Raw genomic sequence first — 13,298 nt, 5'->3', positions numbered from 1 at the left:
ACAGCTAGCTGAGCAGTGAATTGGCCTTTGGAGCGCTTGGCTTGGAAAGGAAATACGGTTCTACAAGGATTGTGCCCAAGCAGCAGTTCAGAGAAGCCATTAAAATGTACTCTGGTCAGTCGGCAACCACCTCTTTAAAAACTTGTGGTTTGGAGCTGGTTGCAGGGCTAATAAAAGGTCTGAATACGATGATGGTTGAGAGCAAGCCAGCTGTGCACACATCAAAGGATCAGGGGTTCTGTTTGGTTGCGGAGTACATTCTAAGCAAGTTGGCTTGACGACACGGGAGGCCAGTACTGGGTTAACGTGTAATGCCAGGTCCAGGAAGGCCCGAACCCATGCCTGACTCACGGCATGTGGCCTTGAGCCTGGCATTCTCTTTGACCTGAATTTACAACAAATTGAGTCCAGGAGAGAACCGAGCCTGCGGCTTTGAGCTTCTTGGAAAGAAGTAAAGGCTGTAAACAAGCTAATCCAGTATTTTTGTCGGTCTCAGCATGCTCCACGAGTGCTTTGATCCTCTGGTAGCCCAAAAAAGAGCACACAGACAACATGAACCCTGACACAAGTGAGCCACCAGGGGACAATTTACATCGTTAATTACCTATCACCAGGCTCTTTGTGTTGTCAAGTCCATTACCTGTGATAGAGAATACCGTGCCTTTTTCAAAGTTAAGCGGGTGCCCCATTTCATTTGTTCCTCTCCTCCCATAACGGTGCCCACTCTGTGAATGGCAACCCTGAGGGAGTCAAGAGCCACCTGTTAAAACTCACCTGAACAGGTGGCCTCGTGCCCGTATGTTGTTCTCGGCCTGTTCAGAAAGTGGCAGGCTCACCACCTTCTCTTTTACTTCCTTAGGTCTTGGAGGAGCCGTTGGCTACATGCTGGGGGGCCTTGACTGGATGCAGACTTTCCTCGGGTCTATTTTCAAATCCCAAGAGCAGGTCCTGTTTTTCTTTGCAGCCATTATTTTCTCCGTCTCTGTCGTCCTCCACCTTTGCAGCATTGAAGAAGAGCAATACAACCCTCAACAGGACAGGATTGACGATGAAGCCGACACCTTGTCAAGCATCAAGCTGAGCGGGAGCCTTCCACCTCTGAACCGGCTCAACGTCATCAGCGAGGAAGACCCTTATGGGAACCCGGCCTTCCCAGACGAGGTCCAGTCTGAACAAGACCTTAGCATGGACTTTCTGGATGTGGACATCGTACGGAGCAAGAGCGATTCTGTCCTGCACATGCCCGACGCCACTTTAGAAATTGAATCTGAGCTCCTTTTCCTTCACGACATCGAGCCTTCCATCTTTCAGGACTCTTCTTACCCAAACACCCCTCACAGCACCAGTCAGGAACTCATGAAATCCAAATTCAACCGCCTGTCTGCTTTCCTCAGGGAAAACGAGAAGGAGGAGGAGATGTTACTTGATAATCACTTGAACGAAGCCAAAGTCCCAAATGCCAATGGTTCTCTACCAAAAGATCTCCTGAATGGACATGCTAGGATTGGCATGAAGCAGTCAAGCACTTCGAACTCCATGCGCCGACGAAGACACATGTTCTACCGCCAGCCCTCTTACACCTTCTCCTACTACGGCAAGGTTGGCTCCCACCGCTACCGCTTCCGGCGAGCCAATGCCATCGTCTTGATCAAGTCCTCTCGGAGTATGAACGACATCTACGACATGCAGAAGAGGCAGCGACAGAGGTATCGGCACAGGAACCAGAGCGGCGCGACCAACTCCAGCGGCGACACTGAGAGCGAAGAAGGAGAAACTGAAACCACGGTCAGGCTCCTGTGGCTGTCCATGCTCAAGATGCCCAAGGAATTGCTACGGCTTTGTGTTTGTCACCTGTTGACCTGGTTTTCCATCATTGCTGAAGCTGTATTCTACACAGACTTCATGGGGCAAGTCATCTTTCACGGTGACCCCAAAGTAAGTGCAGGATCAGCCTCAACGGTAGCTTAAAACTTGCACCATGCAAATGGTGATGGTAGGAATTTAGCTTAAGGATGGTGAACGTAGGTCCCGCCGTCTCTTGCCATCTTCTGCAGTTTGATCTTCCTGCTTTTCTGTGTTGCACCTGGTGTTCTTTGTTGGAGCCAGGAGCAAAGGGAGCAGTGAAGAGAGATCTTTGGAGGGAGATAGATGGAGAGGACCCAAATGGGGGATAGAGGACACGCTTTACAAGCCGAGGGGCCCAGGCTCAATCCACAGCAGTGCCTGGTAGGACTCAGTAAGCATCCTGTCTCAAACTTGAGGAAGTTGCTGCCTGTCAAGAGTTTTTGGTATTGGGCTAGGGGATCAAGAGTCTCATCCGGGATAAGACAGTGCTCCAAGTTCTGCCTTGCCACCTTGGGTCCCTTTGCTGGAAGAAAGGGGGCATAATCTGCAGTTAAGAAAACAAAATAAGTTCCCATGATAGATGAGGAGTGGTTTGCTTGTAATGGCATGGGACTTCAGATGGCAAAGAAGCTCGCTTGCAGGTGGACACGTTGCTTGCTCGAACCAACACATGGATGCACCTCTACACAGTAAAAATTAATGTGGAGCTTAAAGCTTACTTGGGTTTGTTCTGTATTTACCCTCAGACCAGAAAGAACTGAAGTGAATCTTAATGGGCTAAATCCAGTTGTGTGTCCCAACCAGAGCAGACCCATTGAATCATGTGTTAGCTTAACAAGTCCCCTTGATTCTGTGGATCTGCTCCGGCTGAGCTTAACAGTTTGATTCAGTCAATCAATAAACTAAATTGCTTGCCTCCTTTCAGTTCTGTAAGCTACTTTGAAAATCACCCTCTAAAAAGTTGAAAATAAAACTAGATTACAGAGGAAAAAGGAATGGGTATTAAGCATGGCCCGAGATGCTGATGTATGTTCTGTGTTTTGGGGAATTTTGGTTACTCTTTTTAGTTAGCAGGATAGGAGGGTGAAAAACAATACAGAAATAAGCAGAGATCAGTGCAGTCTCATCTCCCCCCCCCCCAGTTTCTTTTGCACACGAACTAGCACTCTGTAAGGTAAAAATCGCTCTACAAGCATTTAAGGTAGAAAAGGGTATGTTTGGTTGTTGTGGGTTTTTGGGCTATTTGGCCGTGTTACTTTGGAACACAGCCAAACAGACTGAGAAACCTACAACAACCATCAGATCCTGGCTGTGAAAGCCTTTGAGAATGCAAAGGTATGTTTACTTACAGTTACCATGTGTAGTTACAGTCAGAAGGGGTAGGGGAGGAAAATAGAATTTCTAGTATGTAGGAAACCTTAGAGTATATGCTTGCTGCTTGGTCAGAGGAAAAAAGAAGGCTATCAACAGCACAAACCAGGAAGCAAGTAAACAAACAGGAAGAGGGGGCAGAGGCTTGCCTCAAAAACCAGAGGCAGGAACATAACTCTACCAATCAAGTTCATGCCAAAGGACAATTACAATAGGCTGTAAAGCCCCTCCCACTGATACCCAATGTTAGTTCAGGCAAGAATTGCTGCTGTGTTTCCCCGAAAATAAGACAGGGTCTTATATTATTTTTTGCTCCGAAAAAAGCAGGAGGACTTATTTTCAGGGAATGTTTTATTTTTTTCATGTACAGCAATCTATGTTTATTCAGATACAGTCATGCCATCTGGTTGCTGCACAGTGGCGGAGGGTGGGCTTTCACTTAACTGGGGATAACTTAACATTTTGGGATAGGCCTTATATTACGAGCATCCTGAAAAATCCTACTAGGGCTTATTTTCAGGTTAGGTCTTATTTTCAGGGAAACAGGGTATTATTCCAGCACTGTGGACTTGTCAGCAAGATTGCCATATTATGCTTAAATAACCCCTTTTTTCTTTTCCTGCAGGCCTCTTCTAATTCTACTGAATTTCTTGCCTACAATTCTGGTGTTCAGATGGGCTGCTGGGGATTAGTCATCTATGCTGCTACAGCTGCTGTGTGTTCAGGTAAGAGATTGTGTACCAAAGACCATCTCTTCATTCAGAGGGGGAGGGGATAGTGCATGTCTAACACTGAGCTAAAATGCAGGAGTTAGGTCGGAGTCGGTATCTGCCTGCCTGCTTACCTGTTCCACCCACCCACCCTTTAATCTAGTGGCCAGGCCGTCGCTCTGCGCAGTATAAGGAAGCAAGAGGTGAGTGAAAGGAAGTCTGACATTCAGATGCCTGGATTGGGAGTGAGCAAGTGCCAGGTGTAGGTTCAGAGCCTGGGCCAGTTCACCAAGTCACCAAGCTTTTTTTACAGTTAGAAAATAACCTCTCTTTGGATGGAAAGCTCACCTGGACATTGGCCTAAACTCAGTGGCTAACCCCAACTAGAGCACTTGAATGGAATCAATAGATTTCCCTAAAGTGTTGATTTATCATTTGGAAATTGATTCAGTGGCTGGGTTCTGATTGGGACAGGCAGACGGACTTAGGCCATCATATTTGACCAAGGGTGAGAGTAGCGTCTTTGGGGCGACTCCATTGCCACCCACTCACACTGCAGTATCCTCTGGGAAAATGTGGCAGAGGACCTGGGGCTGCTCTGTTTCCAGGTTCCCGTAAGAAAATGCTAGTGATGATCAGGAGTGGGGTGGAGTGGTAACAGGCTACAAAGTAGAGACATACTGTATTTTTCCGTGTATAAAATGACACTTTTTCCTAAAATAATTAAAGGAAAAATTAAGGGTCATTTTATACACAGAAGTAAGGAGGGGGGAGGGATCAAAGCACCTTGATCCCTGCTTTCCCCCTCCACATTTTGCCAAGAAAATGGAGGGGGAAAGGAGGAACCGCTTTCCCCCTCCATTTTCTTGCAAAGAAAGGTTGAGTAGAAAAGTGGGGGGTCTTATACATGGAAAAACATGGTACTTAAATGCCACTATTGTAGCAAAACCCAGAGGCTTAAGAAATTGCTTTATACTGTTAATTTTTGGGAAAGGGCAGTAGCCCCAGTGGCAATGCTGGCTAGGGGGTTTCAAGAGTTGTAGACCCCAAGCTCTGTTTTTTTGCTGGAAATGTTGAGGATTGAACATGCGACCTTCACTCTGACCAGCTTCCTATGCGATTTAAGGCTGATGCCATTTAGAAGCTGAGTCATCCTCCTCTTCTTCTCCTCCTTCCCTTCCTACCAGAGGCTGCATCTTGCCATGGCCATTTTGACTTTGGAGGCAGCCACTCTATAAAGAACTGCATCCCACCTAAATGCGTGCTTTGGCAAATTTCTGGCAAGGGGACTGGAAAGGGGGAGCAGATGGTGGCAATGGGAAAGGGAGGGGAGGGGAGGCGTGGCGGCTTTTTGGAATGTATCCTCCTGCTGCAGAGTCTCTGGGCCCCGGACGCTAAGCAGCCCAATGGGCTACGCGCATCAGGAGTGTTAAGGATTTTCCCACAGCCTAACCTTCTTTCACTCTTTTGCAGCCTTACTGCAGAAGTACCTGGACAATTACGACCTTAGCATACGAGTGATCTACATCCTGGGCACGCTGGGGTTCTCCATAGGAACCGCGTTCATGGCCATGTTTCCGAACGTTTACGTGGCCATGATCATGATCAGCACCATGGGCATTGTCTCCATGAGTATCTCCTACTGCCCCTACGCGCTTCTCGGGCAATACCATGAAATCAAGCAGGTAGGTGACGATTCCCGCGGTCTCCATCCTACGAACCTTTCCCAGGAAGGCCCAAGAATTGCTCGGCAAAGCCGCCGGACGTACAGCAGCATTTGAAGGAGCTGTCGTTTAGTGCCTCGGGGAGACTGGCGCAGCCCACGAGGCCCTGAGGTAGCTATCTCAGGCGGCCGATTTCAGGTGTGGTGATGGGGCTGCAAAGTGATAGTCGTTTGGCGGTGGCTGTTCGACAGCTAGGAAAAAGGATATTCTGCTTTGTGTGAAAGCCACAGATAGAGAACTGGAAGGCTCGTTCTCTCCCTTAGTTACCATGTCTTCTGTGTCTCTTTCAGTATATTCACCATAGCCCTGGGAACTCCAAGCGAGGATTTGGCATCGACTGTGCCATTCTGTCCTGCCAGGTCTACATCTCCCAAATCCTGGTGGCCTCTGCCCTCGGAGGTGTGGTGGACGCCGTAGGCACAGTCCGGGTCATACCGATGGTGGCTTCAGTGGGCTCCTTCTTGGGCTTCCTGACGGCCACTTTCTTGGTCATCTACCCGGATGTTGGTGAGAGTTCCAAGGAAGAGCAGAAAGGACTGGCTCCTCCCAACGTGGCGGAAAGCAGTGGCCTGGACGAGGAGAAACCAGCCGTGATCAAGCTCTCTCGGAAAGAAGTGGCCACAGCCGACGTGGAAAGCGAATCCACCGTTTGAACAAAACACCCTCTTTCGCATACATTCCAAGCAGTTCCGGTGCATGACTTGGAACATGGTTGAACAGGCAAATCTGAACTTTTGGAAGACATCTTCGCTGTGAGACTTGCAGCCATGGATTAAAATGGTTCTTTCATGCAAGTGTCGTTGAAATCCCATAGTGCTAGGATAGGTCGCTGACATGCTGATTATTTTTCTCTACAGTCCCGAAATAACTTGGTTCTTAGAGGTATGTTTAATGAAGAGAAATACACTGGGGTTCCCAGGTGACCTCCCCCCAGACAGAAAAGCTCTTCCTGCATGTGTATTCTGGGCTTTTTTTGTTTGTTTTTCTACATTATCCTGGCATTCCCCCCCCCCAAATGTCTCAGATGATTAATTTGGACAGTTTATTTTTCGTGATTTATTTTAGATTGTAACTGAAAATGGAAAAGCCATTCTGGTTGCAGTTATTGAAGAGGCTCATTTTTTTTCCTGTCTCTTTCTTGGGCTTGGTCTAAACTCTTTGGACCACGAGGTTTCAGTAGGAGAAGCCCTACGGTTGCATCAACCAGACTTGACGTTAGACCTGATGCAGTCTTAAAATAACAACTGCAAGTCTTGGGTTTTCTCCCTTTTTCAATCTTAGCCTGGATGTCATCGTTTTGGGTGCAATTGATATTTCTCCTTGAACCCATTGCAAGCAATAACTCCCAAAAATTGCTATCCTTTTTTTTCCAATGAGTTCCTTAAAACATTTGTCCCTAACAGCTATCGCTTGTCATAGTTTCTGAACTGTGATCTTCTTTGCTAAGGAACTGGGGGAAGCGTCTGTCCCTGGGAAGAACTTTAATTGGGCCTCAGATGGCCTTTGGGGTTTGAAGGAGAACATGCTGTGACTCTTTTGACCAACTCACTGGTCATTTATTGGACTATTCTTTTCTTGGACTCTTCCTTTCCTTTTGAAGGGTGTTATGTGTGGCCTTTGAAAGTCAATCATCTCCTTTGTGAGGAAGCTGCTTTGAGTTTGGGGACCTCCCTTGGTTGGTTTCTTCACTATAGAGGGGGAGGGTTTCCCTGGTTTGGAAGGGCCTTTCGATTGCACTTTTTCTGAGCTTTCTGGGTGGGAAATGGTGATAGCTGAGTTTTAAAAGGTAGTCTCGCTCTAACGAGCAAAAACCAAAGGCCTACCTCTGATCCCACAGGCTAGTGTGTGTGTAGGTGTGGCTGGTTTGTTCGTTCAAAATATATATATATATCTTGAAACAGCTTTGGGCCTTAAAGAATCCAACATTTTAAAAGATGCTGTATCTTTTTTCTTGGTCTAGGAATACAATTACTAGAATCTTACCAGATTCTGTCTCCCCCCCCCATCCCTTTAATCCCAAACTCTTCCACCCCCTCCTTCCCCACTTTTGACTTAATGCTGGTTTCAAGATAGTGGTAGTTAACACGTACTGGAGACTATTCTTGGAAGATGGGGGGAAAGAGTCCCCCTTTTTTTTCCCAGCAAGACACAGGTCATGGGCAGGCCAGATGCCGATACCAAACCAAGTCAACGTTAGGAGTGAGCAGCCTCTTACAGGGATCTCACAACACAGAGGACTTTCATTAGGAACTTTCTCCAGTGGAAGAAGGTGTTGGCCTTGGGCCATTCCAGTTGGCTGGCAGCAAGCCGAAGCGGTGGCTCTGGTTCACACAGAGGAAGGGTGGCAAAGCCAAGCCTGCTCTTTTTTTGTGATACTCGTGGCCACCTCAAAGACATCTACATAAAAATGCAGTAATTTAAAATGCATGCCTCAAACCATGCTGTAAATGTAATAATTCAAAAGCCAATACTTTTCTCTCTCTTTATCTATCCATATATATATCAGAATGAATCTCAGATATATATATACAGTTCTCAGAATGAAAAGCAGTTTTTAATAAATTACTTGAATCGTCAATATATTGAAAAAAAGAATATGTATGTTTTACATGGCTAAAGCGATAATCGTCTTGCTGGCACCTTTGACTAGTTTGGCAGCATCTTCTGTTTGTTTCTTAGCTGAGCTTTTCAGACCAACGATTTACCGTTCTGACCTCCATCAGGGGAGCGAGGACGTTCTTTGTAGACCAGGGAGTTTTCATAAATGCTCATTTTATACAGGGTTTCACAGATTTATTTTTCTAAATACTGTATCTGAAAGGGGGGAAAACACGAAGTTCCTTCCCCCTGGAAAAAAAACATGATTTGGGGCATTTTATTTGAAACATGTTTCCCAAGGAACAGTTATCCTCCCGCTGGAAGCATTCAGTTTATAAAGTTCATTTTGTGAGGGACCCGAGCCAGGATAGGAGCCTTTCCTGTCTACAGGACAGCTTTTATTTAACTATAGAAGCAGCTTTTCTTCAACATACTAATTTACAGTAATTATATTAAGGATCAAATTGTACCTGGAAGGATCTTACTTAAAGGGTGGCAAACAGGGCGTTTGCCATTTCAGGCTTGATCCTACCTTGTATCATGAAATTTATTGGGGGGGGGGGGAGAACTGATCCTTCATTTGAACTCCCCCCCCCCTTGGTGCGATTTGAACTGCTGCCCTTCCCTTATCAGAGGGAATCAAAAGTAGGAAACCCCATGATATTTGGCAAGAGTCCGAGAACTTTGCCATTCCTAGTTGAACAAAGTGGCCGGGGGGGGGGGTCTCCATTTTAACTGCACTGTTTTTGGTTCAGAATCTCGAATGCCAGACCCCCAGGTGCATTCTAAATATTGTGACCAGTAGCCTGTCTAATTTTCGTCACGTAGAAAACAAGGGCAGAAAGCAGTTTTCCGCATTTCATGGCATGTCTGGTCACGCCCTTGGCTCTGCAATGGGACATCCTGGGAAATGGGGGGAAACCGCGTGTGCAGTTGCGATGACAGAACTAACCGCTTGTCAAGATTCGTAGACCAGAGAGAGAAATAGGTATCAGAATGTGAAGGGGCTCTTTGTAGTGGGACCTAGCCTGGTGGCTGGGCGTTTCTTCTCGACTTTTAAAATTCTTGATAAAATTTCTTTGTTCCACACACTGCTACTGTCTCTGAAATATAACCCAGAAGCAGGAAGAGAAATTTTATCAAGAATTTTAAAAGTAGAGAAGAAACGCTTGTATATATGCTTTCCACGTGTCCTGTAAAAACTGTCCGGAACACCCCGTGTAAATTCATTCCCAGGTTAAATGCAGATTTGCCCTTCAAACTCCATATGATTTGGCTTTTATGGCTTCTTATACAAGGCACGCTGGATTTTAAGTTGGAACCTCTTAATAGAATTCTGGAATCTTAAGTCCTAGCGATCCTCGTGGGAAGCCGTGGCAGAGGCACCACTTGTTTTGATGGAAGCGCACGAGTGCTTTGTTTTATTTTACTTGCCTCTTCCAGAAAGTGTTGTGGTTGGTTTCCTTTGGTGCCTCCCCACCTTTACGGCCAGAGTGTAAGCCAGGTTTCTGGAATACCTGGCTCGCCAGCCATGTGTGTCAGTGAAAGCCTTCAGCCTTCAGCTTCGGGTGGCAGGTTATTATTAATATTTTTTGCATAAGATTTTAGACAATTGAAAGTTTCCCTTCAAAAATTAAAAATAAATATAATTGATAATCCAGGGGCAACATCCATCTAAGGCATTTCCCCCAGGTAGTCTCCATAATGTTCTCCTCTTTCACCTGCTCTGTTTCACCAACTCTGTTATCCAGATTTGCAGTAGGATTACTAACCAAGGCATGTAGAACTCTGTTCCTCTTTTAAGAGGAGAAGCTATTGTGGGATGAGATACGCAGTCTGCCTTTGGGGGTTGGCATTCACTGGATTCTTCCAAATCCTATCCAGTGCTTTTACATTTAGGCTATTGGTTGAAAAAAAAAAAGGGCATACTGTAACTTCTTGAAAGAAGATGAGCCCATCATGGCCCTCACCCCGTGTTAGGAGTTGCCCTTTCCTTCTTGATTCTTCCTCCTCCTTGGTTCTCATGGAGAAAAAGCCTGTGGACAGTTCCTGGCTGGATTTTAAGGAGGATAGGCTTTGGCTAGAGGGGGGCATTGTAATCTGTCCAGGCCTTCCTTTGAACAGATCGAATGGAAAGCTTAGAGAGGGCTGTGGCAGCACCGGAGCAGAACTGAACTGAACGGTTTCATTAATGATGCAATACCTCATCTGCACAGAAAGCCATAATCTTAAAAAAAATGTCTGAAGCAGGTTGGAGCTGTTTTTATTCATTTCCGTGGTTTTTAAAGAGGCATACGATATCCCTTGGAGGCACTGTTTTGTGCCGTGGTGGGAAAGAATGTAGTAGATGTGCTCCAGGATATTTTGGTTTCTGGTGCTGGGAGGCAAGAAGCCAAGGCTGCTGCTACTGGTGGATCCCTGCCTTGTGAAGCCCTTTGTGATCACTCAAAAGATAGCCACACATTTTGATGTGTTCCTTTCTTTGCAGCTCAACCTCCTGGCCATCAGACACTCTCCCCCCCCAACCGCATCTCTAAAATCCTTTTCATAATTTAATAGTTGGGCCCCAAACCCCCTTATTCCACACTGCAACATTTGGGTTTTACTACAGTTCTTCACCACCAGCTAACAAGATGTAGTCAGCTATGACCTAGAACCTTTTGTTGCTTTGCAAAGAACCGAAAATCCTGCATGACTCCCTTCCGAGCACATGTAGTAACTTGAGTACCTGAAGTGTCTTTTGTGGCAAAACATAGTTTGGTTATTCCTTTGCAGCTATCCTCGTTTTCTGTTATTAGGCCAAATAAATATTAACAGACACCAAATCTCCCAACGGAAATGGAAAACAATTACTTTGTTGTGAAAAGGGGAGGGGAAAGATACCAAACTTTTTTTAAAAAAAAAAACCCTTCTCCTATGCATTCTTAGGATTCTTAGAAAGCAGTGCTTTCTGCTAGAAAACACCAAACTGCAGGATTTAAAAACTACTGTGAAAAATATTTCATTTGCAGGAGAATATTACCTATCCAGAGTTGTTTCCATGTTGCCCAAAAAAGTTTTATTGCAGATGTATCTTTTACAAGAATGCTTATTTTGGCCCCCTGCCTTTTTTTGTTAACTTGGAGGGCCACAGGAACTAGAAAGATTTCAGGGGCACAGAATACTTACTTATGCACAGAATCATAGGATATGTGCTGGTAATAAAGTTGAAAGGAAAAAAAATGTCAACACAATAATCCGAGTGCACATTCTTTGACTCTTTAGGACAAGAAGCAACTCAGTGCACTGATCAGATTTAAAAATGGTAGCCAGAATGCTATAGTGGATTTAAACCTGTGGAAGTGCAATTGCTCAAAATACGATGGCAAGTGGTTGTCACTCACATTCCTAGTTGTATGCCATTCGTACAACTTGCATATGATAGGAATGCTGGTGGCAACTCATTCGTTGGTTGGGAATTCAACTCAACGCTGGGAAAATTCTGGCCGGTCTAAATTCTTCTGAAAATAAGGCTGCACACTGAAAAGACTTTAAACCGCCAATAGCTTAAGTTAGTGTTCATTTTGAAACATAGTCTTTAATTCATAGAAACATACTATCTTGTTGGGTAATACGGTCCAACCTAACTGTTCCAGATTGTGTGCTTTGGTTTCTACTGCAACATGGACCTGAAATCTACTTGGTAGGTAAAACGGCCAGCTGAATTTTGAAAATGCTTCACCTACTGAAAAGCTGCATATAGGCATCTCATAATGAAAAATATAAGTAAATATATATATATATATTTAGTTCCATTGTGAACTGGCCATAAGACAACTTCTTTTTTATCAACTTATTAAGTTGGGGCATTTTACTAGCTCTTGCTGAGTTTAGCAGTGTTTATAAGCGTGTGTTAAACACATAATGTTTCAAGTGTAATGAAGAAAAAAGGGATAACAAAAAAAGAAATGTGACAGATGAATGTGTCTGCGTGAATTAATTGGCATAATGTTCTGGGATTTTGATTTCAACACAGCTTTCTTTTTCTGGTTTTTAAGACAAAGACTTGTTGCATGAGAAACAGTTTTAACTGTTCTGCACTTTTGGTCTGTTTGTATTGGATTTTTTTTCCCCATTTATATATAGAAATGGCTGAATGTAGACTTAAAAACATAAACCACTATTTCACATTTACATGTGTTCAATCCATTGTTCTACAGTTCAATCTTAATAAATATTTCAATACGAGCTGGTGTGTTGTGGTCTTGTGTTTGTGGGAACAGGAATAATCTTGCTTTCCCTCATGGTTTTTCCTAAATGGGAACAGTGTATGAATGTGGATTATAGAACCAGGGAGAGAGTTGGAACCCAAAACGTGGAGAGTACCAGGTTGGAGAAAAGTGGTCTCATCCAGCAGTGTTCCCCAACGTTTGCGTGTCCTTATGTTTTTCTGTCCATACTCCTTGCTGCTATAGCATATTGATCCCTCAGGTCCTGAGGCCAAATATGGAGTTTTTCTATACCTTTTTGGGAAAATGCACATACTAAGACCACGGTAATCCATTTTACACTGTCTCTAACCATCCTGCATTAGGACAGCCCTGACTCTTTAAGAAAAACAGTAAGAGGTGAAAATAGTGTAGAATGGACCTCAGCTGTTCCACTGGACATTTTGGAGGAAAGTGTGATGCTATGCAATTTGTTCAGCGAGGATGGTGTGCTGTCGGTCTACTTCACCCAGCTCTTGATTCATAAGAACGGACCTGAACCTGCGATTCCATTCAAGGTGCTTTTTTAATCAGATGCCTTTTTAAAAACATGACACACAGGATTTTGTAGGATGGAGGCAGACAAAGGGTTTTGGAGTGTTAAGCACACCTTAATACTTGCATGAAGCATTTCCTCAGTCATTAGAAGAGAAGGTCTCAGATTATGCTCCTGCTGAAGTGGTTCAGTATACAAAAGTCTTTTATGATGTGGAGCTCGTACAGTAACAATGGAAAGTCTTTCTTGAGAACAGATATAGCACAATGGCTGACTCTGTGTTGAATCAGACAACACGTTCAGATTT

The 13,298-nt window shown here is 44.7% G+C and overlaps 1 protein-coding gene across 4 annotated transcripts in view; it reads left to right on the top strand.

Moving 5' to 3' along the window:
- Positions 1-12,475, top strand: part of SLC45A4 (solute carrier family 45 member 4) — a 157,999-nt gene extending 145,524 nt beyond the window's left edge. For all 4 annotated transcript variants that reach the window (XM_072999399.2, XM_072999400.2, XM_072999398.2 and 1 more), the window contains 4 exons: positions 860-1,935; positions 3,842-3,941; positions 5,400-5,611; positions 5,941-12,475. In XM_072999399.2, the coding sequence (XP_072855500.1) occupies positions 860-1,935; positions 3,842-3,941; positions 5,400-5,611; positions 5,941-6,303 (1,751 nt within the window). In that variant the 3' untranslated portion in view covers positions 6,304-12,475. The remainder of the gene's footprint in view (positions 1-859; positions 1,936-3,841; positions 3,942-5,399; positions 5,612-5,940) is intronic.
- Positions 12,476-13,298: the final 823 nt, after the last annotated feature.

This window comes from Pogona vitticeps, chromosome 4 (assembly GCF_051106095.1).
Source record: "Pogona vitticeps strain Pit_001003342236 chromosome 4, PviZW2.1, whole genome shotgun sequence".
NCBI lineage: Eukaryota > Metazoa > Chordata > Lepidosauria > Squamata > Agamidae > Pogona > Pogona vitticeps.
This window is presented reverse-complemented; position numbering and strand designations above follow the sequence as displayed.